The sequence below is a fragment of the Gadus macrocephalus genome, chromosome 13 (genome assembly GCF_031168955.1).
Source record: "Gadus macrocephalus chromosome 13, ASM3116895v1".
NCBI lineage: Eukaryota > Metazoa > Chordata > Actinopteri > Gadiformes > Gadidae > Gadus > Gadus macrocephalus.
Genome location: NC_082394.1, coordinates 14,684,879 through 14,693,638, shown reverse-complemented (window position 1 = coordinate 14,693,638; position 8,760 = coordinate 14,684,879). Strand labels below are relative to the sequence as shown.

At 43.8% G+C, this 8,760-nt stretch overlaps 1 protein-coding gene across 1 annotated transcript in view; it reads left to right on the top strand.

Annotated features, from left to right (window-relative positions):
* Positions 1–6,800, top strand: part of pparg (peroxisome proliferator-activated receptor gamma) — a 19,850-nt gene extending 13,050 nt beyond the window's left edge. Inside the window, exons 4-9 of the mRNA XM_060069785.1 lie at positions 621–759; positions 2,246–2,445; positions 4,107–4,221; positions 4,792–5,000; positions 5,341–5,584; positions 6,408–6,800. Coding sequence (XP_059925768.1) covers positions 621–759; positions 2,246–2,445; positions 4,107–4,221; positions 4,792–5,000; positions 5,341–5,584; positions 6,408–6,655 — 1,155 coding nt within the window. The 3' untranslated portion in view covers positions 6,656–6,800. The remainder of the gene's footprint in view (positions 1–620; positions 760–2,245; positions 2,446–4,106; positions 4,222–4,791; positions 5,001–5,340; positions 5,585–6,407) is intronic.
* Positions 6,801–8,760: the final 1,960 nt, after the last annotated feature.

Genomic DNA, 8,760 nt, shown 5'->3' with positions numbered 1-8,760 from the left:
GCCAAGCCCTCCTCATTGTTCTGACAGGGTCTCCGGGGAGACATGCCCGTGGTCGACATGGGGGTCAGCCAACGCTTTATTGTTTCACAACACACAACATTCTTCAGAGAGGTGGAGTCTACTTGACCCTATTTCGCTTCCCTCATTTTAAAATAACCTATGACTAAAAAAGAGAAAAAGAAAAAAAAAGAAAAATAGCGAGGACATTCACACCAACTCCCACATGTGAGATGTGTTGGGCGGATGTTTCTGGAACAGTCTCACCCACGTTGTTTGAGTGAAACAATTTTGACAACTCCAAAAGTGATCGGTGAAATAAGCACTTTCTGATTTACTTTGCTGGCGGATTAACTGGCAATCATCAAGTAATCAATGAAAAGTATTAATTGTATCATTATCTGGAATAGAGAAGAGTCACTTCATTCAGGATTAACATTCCTGAAGAAGCAAGAAACAGATACTTGGTATTTGTACTGTAAAACCATTAAAGCCACTAATCGATCATGAGCATTTTAATCAATTAATTTTCGGTCGGTATTCCTCAAACAATATCAGCCTCTGTTACTATGAAGAAACTGTACTTAATTTTTTTTTAAATATATATATTTTATTTTCCACAGGGTTTCTTTAGAAGAACGATTCGGTTAAAGCTTGTTTACGATCACTGCAACCTTCGGTGTCGCATTCACAAAAAGTCCCGCAACAAGTGCCAATACTGCCGCTTCCAGAAGTGCCTCATGGTCGGCATGTCCCACAACGGTAAGACCAGACCACACTCACACACTCTTCACCTGGCTATGAAGGCCTTACTGGCTCCTTCTTCTTCTGTCTCTCTCTGAGAGGCGTGAGCTGATTAAGCGCAATCTATTTAAGAGCTTATTGTACAGCATTAGGAGGTTTCTGTTACTAAACTGGCTCAAGATAAAGAATTAAACCCACTTGGACTGAACCACACATTCCTTGTGTGTATTCACGTACATGCCTGTGCGCGTGTGTGTGTGTCTGTGTGTGTGTGTGTGTGTGTGTGTGTGTGTGTGTGTGTGTGTGTGTGTGTGTGTGTGTGTGTGTGTGTGTGTGTGTGTGTGTGTGTGTGTGTGTGTGTGGGCATGCTTGTGGTTGTTTACATGGGTGTCTGTCCGTGTGCTTGCATGTGAGCATCCCCCTGCCCTTGTCCTCATTTAAACCCATATTTTCCATTTACTGTTGGTTGTTGCTTCACTCTTAGCCCCTGTCGCATGTAGCGTGCCATCTGTGTATCATGAGGTAACACACCGCACGGTTTTGCGTGGGTCGGGATTGCGTAGGGATTAATGATTGACACTTGAATGAGGGCGCCGGGTTCTGTCTATGCTGCTACAACTTGCTGTGTCATTGCCGTTGGCAGCGTGCCCACCCCTAGGTACAGTCCCAGAGGCCGGCTGGGGGGTGTGCTCTCGTCAACCGCGTCAAACAGGCCAGTCACCGATGGAGTTACAGATCCTTTCATGAAAGCTTAGCAGGTTCAACCGAGTGGCATTACCTGGATGACAAGTTTTGACTATCGAGTGCCCATCCCCCTGAGATGCCATCGGACCCAAAATAATTGTCACGTACCTAACCCTTTGTCATAGAAGGCTTTGTTGTTCGTTTTTTTACTGTGGGAATCTTATAGAACATTTGTTAATTTGATTAATAATAAATAATAATATAAATAATAATGATTCATAATATTCATAATAATAATATTAATAATTCAAGTTTACAGCAACTTTGATCAGGACTGCTATAGTGAAAATCATTATGGTCATAATGTTTAGTTTGGATTTACTGAATTCAGACAGTAAGTAATGAAATACTTATATATTACAGGTATTTAAGTTAATTTGTTTCCGGCAGTGGTTTCTCTTTGAAGCAAATGTTTAAGCCATCCTTCATTTCCAAAAAACGATCACAGAAGAAGACCACAGAGTTTGACATGAAGAGCGTGCGCCCCTGTCTCCACGTGGGTGTGTGGTTGAGGGGGCACCACCGAGGTTTGTGTTGGTGCATGCTCTCCCTCATTGTCATCCGCTTATCCGGGGTCGGGTCGCGGGGGGTGCATGCTATCATTCTTTATTTCCCTGCAGGGTTATTTACATGTCTGTGTCTGTGTCTGTGTCTGTGTCTGTGTCTGTGTCTGTCTCTGTCTCTGTGTCTGTGTCTGTGTCTGTGTCTGTCTCTGTGTCTGTGTCTGTATTTGCATGTCTGTGCGTCCCGTCCCTCCCAGCCATCCGCTTCGGCCGCATGCCCCAGGCAGAGAAGGAGAAGCTGCTGGCCGAGTTCTCCTCGGACCTGGACCACGTGCATCCAGAGGCGGCCGACCTGCGTGCGCTGTCCCGCCTCCTCTACGACTCCTACGTCAAGCACTTCCCCCTCACCAAGGCCAAGGCCCGGGCCATCCTGTCTGGGAAGACCGGGGACAGCTCGGTAAGGACCCCCTGCCGCCTCTTCCTCTCAGCGCGTCCAGGCTGGCTCCTCAGACGTCTGGTCGTCGGGTCTCGGCCCTCTGACGGTGTCCGTTTGGGGAGAACGCTGATTGGTTCACCACAACAATACACATCACGACACTCTGCTGGTCTTGGTTCTTTAAAAGAAAAGAACACACTCACACTTTTGACTTATTATTACTGGTTGAACGTTTGACAAATGGGGCATTGCTTTGTGGCTTTGTGTTTATTTATTTATGTATTATTGAAGGACAGATATGACAAAAGTGTGACAGAAATGCAGGTATTTTATATGATATGGTTTATAAACGAATGGATTTTGGACACACTTTTATCTCATTATTAGAAGTACTTCATTACTGATAACAGACAAACCATATTAGTTTAGCAATAGTTCAATGAAAAATAGTACCATATTTATATTGGGTTATACACTCAAATATATTGTGTGTTGCTCATATGTGAGCGCATCACTAAATGCTATTTAGTTTATTTTTCCGCAGAACTCTGAAACGTCAAGGCCAGTTCATGCTTATTATGACTGGTCTTTGCGATAGCGATAGAGTATGGAGAATTTACTGAAACCCAGAAAACACCCCAGTGCCCAAACAATGCTCCAATTGTAAGATTTGTTACCTAGTTTGGTAAGTACAATAAAAATATACTTTTTTCGTACATCCTCAATTGAATGTAAACAAACTAATTAAAGAGGCTAGAGAATCAAATTAGTCCTTCTGTACTTTGGGATTGAGACATAAATAATTGAAAATTAAGATGAGCAATGTCAAATACCATTTAATGACCTGGTGTTGAAACAGGGCAGCCGTGATGAGGACGCTGTGAAATGGAGAAAGAAGGAGAAATGGTTTACTTGCTCCAATAAATGTATAACTTAGCAGCAGCAGAACGTACCCGCCGCTTCTCTTGAATCAGGGGAGGGCAGGTTGATGCTCACTATACCGCCAATGATTCCCCCTGTTAACATGCCGTTGAGCAAGACACCAGCCTACCACTCAATGAATAGGCTTCTTATTTTTATGGTTATCGTCTGTGTCCTTTGGATTGGGGCAAGGGATCGGCAAAATTATTGTGCTTTGGCACTTGAAAGGCTTTGTTAAATAGTAAACATTAAAGAACTCTTATCTCTCGGCTGTGTATGCTTTAGAGTACTAGTGCAATAGCAGAGTGGGTGTGGTGCAATTCAAACAAAGATTGTGGTGTTTGTGTGTGTGTGAGCGTTTCGGCTTGAATGTCTAAACACCAGCAACAATCGCCTCCGTTCACAGTCAAGACGGCAGCAACACAACCTTGTGGTCCAAGAGACCTCCTATAAATGTGCAGATTGCAGCTCTTGGTGCTGCAAATAGAGACTTGGCGGTTGTCAGTCCGTTTCCTTTGCTATACTTTTTTTTTTTTTTTAATCGCTATTGTTTCTCTGTGTCCAAAGATAATCACGACTGCATTTTAGAAATCTTTTCAGTGTATGGGTGGATGGGGTAATATTTCATGGTGTGTTAGTTCCTGCCAGTGTATTTCAAAATCGTGAGCTTGGCTTGGCCCGATCGACTTACTGCATAAGAAATATTTCCTCTTTCTCCTGAACGGTCTTTAATTCAACTACTTCTTCTGCCACCACCACAGCCGTTTATTATCCACGACATGAAGTCTCTGATGGATGGAGAACAGTTGATCAACTGCAAACAGATTCCCGGAAGAGACCAGCATCCGTCCCCAGCTGTCCTGGCTGACAACTATGGTCAGTGGCAGACCTTGATCTTTTTTATCAAACAACATGGATTTTGTCAAGTTCAGTCAACCGATAAATTAACCATAAAGATATACATTTATCAAACAGTAGAGCTTGATTTGTGTTGTTTTATGTTGTTGTTTTTTTTCATTTAGTTTTTATCCAGTGTTTTCTTCTTCTTCTTCTTCTTCTTCTTCTTCTTCTTCTTCTTCTTCTTCTTCTTCTTCTTCTTCTTCTTCTTCTTCTATTTAATACTTGATCCTGATTAATTATTTAGGGCATTCAGTGGTCTGTTATTTCTGTACATCATAACACTGCTATGAATAACAGACCATTGCAATGAACCTAATTCCAACTGTAGAACTGTAGAACCGAATTGATAATTATTTTTGGCGGAAGAAAAACAACAAGAAGAATTCAAATTGCAGAGTAATATCAGGACAATAACAACGGCAACCAGCACATTGACAAGATGTTTCCTCGACAACACATCTAGTTATATCTTCATTAGCTCCAGTAATGTCAATGTCAACACAAACCCGACGGCATCCTAACATACCCTTGACCGCCCTGATGCAGGGGTCGTGGCGGGCCACCCGGCGCCAGGGTACGGGGGGCTGGGGGGTCTGTCCCAGGGGCCCATCGGGCTCAGTCACCAGGGGCGGACGGAGGGCCTGGAGTTGCGCTTCTTCTACTCCTGCCAGTCCCGCTCTGCCGAGGCCGTGAGGGAGGTTACGGAGTTCGCCAAGAGCATCCCCGGCTTTGTAGATCTGGATCTCAACGACCAGGTAACAACCCGGGGCTCCAGAGTCATGGATTACATGAATTAATACATTTTTGTGTTGATGTTTTCAGTGAGGTATTACCTGATTGTCTTTTTTCTACAAGCTGACATCAAATTTGATACCATTCTGCAGGCAGTCTTATCCAATTTTTCAATCAATCAATGGGACTGAAAATTGCAAGATCCAACACTATATTGGTGCCCAGCAAGCAACTGGACAGAGGGCAAAGATTTGGAAATGAACGTCCGCCCTACCCAAACTGGAAGATGTATCCACAGCATGTGATCACATCCTCACCATCATCATCGTCATCATCGTCACCCTTCCCCCCCCCACCATGCAGGTGACGTTGCTGAAGTACGGCGTGATAGAGGTGCTGACCCTCAGGATGGCTCCCCTGATGAACAAGGACGGCACGCTGATGTCCTACGGCCAGATCTTCATGACGCGGGAGTTCCTCAAGAGCCTACGCAAGCCCTTCTGCCAGATGCTGGAGCCCAAGTTTGAGTTCTCCGTCAAGTTCAACACCCTGGAGCTGGACGACAGCGACCTGGCTCTGTTCCTGGCCGTCGTCATCCTCAGCGGCGGTGGGTGGCTCTCTTCTACCCCCCCCCCCCCCCCCCGGGCTCTCTGTTGGTTTTCTTTGACAGCATTGTGCTGTGCTGTAAACGGACAACAGTTAGATAAACCCTTCTCTCGCCCCGCGGCCACTCTAAAGATACGCCTCACAGTCACTCCCTCACGTTTGCCCGTTCAAAACACATTCACACCCCTACGCCGGTGTCGACCGCGATAGGCGGCAGCCCGCCGGGCGGGAGAGGGGAGGGGTTTGGTGTCGCGCTCAGGGACACCTCGGCGCCGTTGCTAGGAGCAACTGGTGGGCGAACCAGCGACCTTTCGGTTTGTCAGACAACCACACGCCACGACGTCTTCAGACGGTTTATCGTGAAGCATGAATCATCATCAGGTCGTGAACCACTTCAGCAGGGCCACGTGTGTAACATTATCATTGATGCAACACTTGTGTAATAAACATGGGCTGGTTCCCATTGATAACATACTGTTTCTAACCGCATAGGACCTTTGAGTCAAACACTGACTTCTCAACATTTGTATACATCCCTTATCTTTCGTGTCTTAAAACGTTCATCGCAAGCCTCGCCCTCTTCTCCTTCTTTCTTTCTATTAATATTGCACATCAGTAGCAGGTGCCTTAACGGTTAACCCGAAGCCACCTGCAGTGAATTGAGAATCGGGAGGAAGCCTGTAGAGGTCAGGCGTCCTTGACTGTCCTCCTGACTTACCCTCTAACTCCCTGATATCACCCAACCCCACCCCATGTCCTGTTAATCCCAAAACACACAACGTGCCGGGCGGGGTGTGTCCTAACGTCCACCCACCTCCCTGCAGACCGGCCGGGCCTGCTGAACGTGCGGCCCATCGAGCGGCTCCAGGAGACGGTGCTCCACTCCCTGGAGCTCCACCTGAAGGTCAACCACCCGGACTCCATGCAGCTGTTCGCCAAGCTGCTGCAGAAGATGACGGACCTGCGGCAGATCGTGACCGACCACGTGCACCTCATCCAGCTGCTGGACAAGACCGAGGTGGACATGTGCTTACACCCGCTGCTGCAGGAGATCCTGAAGGACTTGTATTAGAGAGAGCTGATGATCGTGTGTGTGTGTGTGTGTGTGTGTGTGTGTGTGTGTGTGTGTGTGTGTGTGTGTGTGTGTGTGTGTGTGTGTGTGTGTGTGTGTGTGTGAGACGTGTGTGTGTGTGTGTGTTTGTGTGTGTGTGTGTGTGTGTTGTGTTTGTGTCTGTGTTGTGTAGGTTGTAGTGAGACGGCGAGGGGGGGGTCTTCGAAACCAATGGCGAGGGTTTTATAGAAATAGAAACCTCATGGTATTGACTTGCATGAACAAATAACTTTGCTAACGGGTATGATGTTGACATGTGGACCAATTCATATTTTGCATTTTTTTTTATAAATCTGTCTATCCATATAATTAAGGAATATTTCTTGGAAGAGATGTATAATAGTACATTTACAAGGACGAGGGTTTCCGCAACTGCCAAGTGCCTTTCAGTAATTTGGATACCTTTTTTATTTCTTTGTGAAATTTCTAAATAACAAAATGATGGGCTTTGGGTAAAGAATCAATAGAATATTTTTTAAGGTTTGTTGATGTTATTTAGGAAATTCAAATACAACGGCAGTCAAATTGATGACAAATTCTGCACCTCTTTCTGTGTCATTGCTCACGGAATGAACCTGTGTATGTTTTTACTAGTGTACACAAAGTGAATGGCCTTGACGTGCTGATCAGATAGAGTCATGTCATAGAACGCATGAGAAAGGATGAGAGAGAGTGAGGATGTCTCGACACATAAACAATATTGTGCAAAGTCATAACTGCTGAGTTTGATACATGGCAAACTAAGAATAAGTCAAGTATAACTATTACTGATTGTGCCAAGTAAAATGTAACTTTGAAGCCTCACTCTATTCAAAGAAAGGTTTTTGATTGTCTTTCGAAAGGCAGTAAGAAATATATCACTGTGAATATTTGCATGCATCTTTGTCATTTTAGTTTTTTGTGTTTATACACAATAATAGGCAGCAACATCAAAATTGTATTCATATGTAACATGTGTTTTTATGTGCATTCATTTGGCCATTTTCTTTACTATTTCTGAGTGGTTCTGTCTTCAATGACTGAATTGGATTTATGTAAAAAATGACCAACAGTTTATAGTATATGTATGTTATTTACGGTTTGATTCGTATTATACAAATTTGCAAGTGCAGTCGTCCGTAGGGGACTCTCTGTGAAGTTCACAGAGTTTAATTTAGCCTTACTTTATGTGTAAAATACATAAACATATCTCTCGTGTAAATATTCAATTAATATAAAACCTTGTATTGAATGAGTTTAAGAATGTCAGAAATGACGTTATATATTTTTAAAGCAATGATTTTCTAAAGGGTCAAATTTACTGTTGTTCTTTGGAGTTTAAAGTAATTTGATGATATTACACAGAGTTTGTAAATAAACTATTTTATAAATATTTGTTTGCTTTATTCCAAATAACCCCCTTTGGTATTACTTATAGAAAAATAATTATATCAGACTTAAATATATATTTGCAATAATATTTCCTGTTGTAAATCTTGAGAACAAAGCTGAACTGGGGTGAACTATGGAAAAGCTAAAAGACAAAATACTAGAATAGGAAAAGAAGCCCTAACCTATAAATAAGCCTCTGACTTAGGGTCTTATGATGATGATGATGATGATGATGATGATAATTACATCCATTCTGCATGTTGTGTCAGCGCCTCTCTTAGTTATCATCCAATCCCTGCTGACCAACATCCAGCCAAGATTCCCAAACCATGCCAAACAGCCCTTAGAAGAAAATGTTAGTGGTTGGACCCAAGTCCAAAGATAGCATTCTGAATCTACACCAGGAAGTCCAATTCATCATGAAGCCATACAGCTTCTTTTTTGTCATCAACTTTGTTTGGACTTCAAGCAGAATCTTACTCCCAGTGGAGATGTGTGTGTGTGTGTGTGTGTGTGTGTGTGTGTGTGTGTGTGTGTGTGTGTGTGTGTGTGTGTGTGTGTGTGTGTGTGTGTGTGTGTGTGTGTGTGTGTGTGTGTGTGTGTGGGGGGGGGGGGAGTTAACATGACCCACCAGCTTGAGTGAGTGGTATGCAGCTCTGTGTCTAAGTGGAATTCACTTTGTTGCTTTCTTTGGT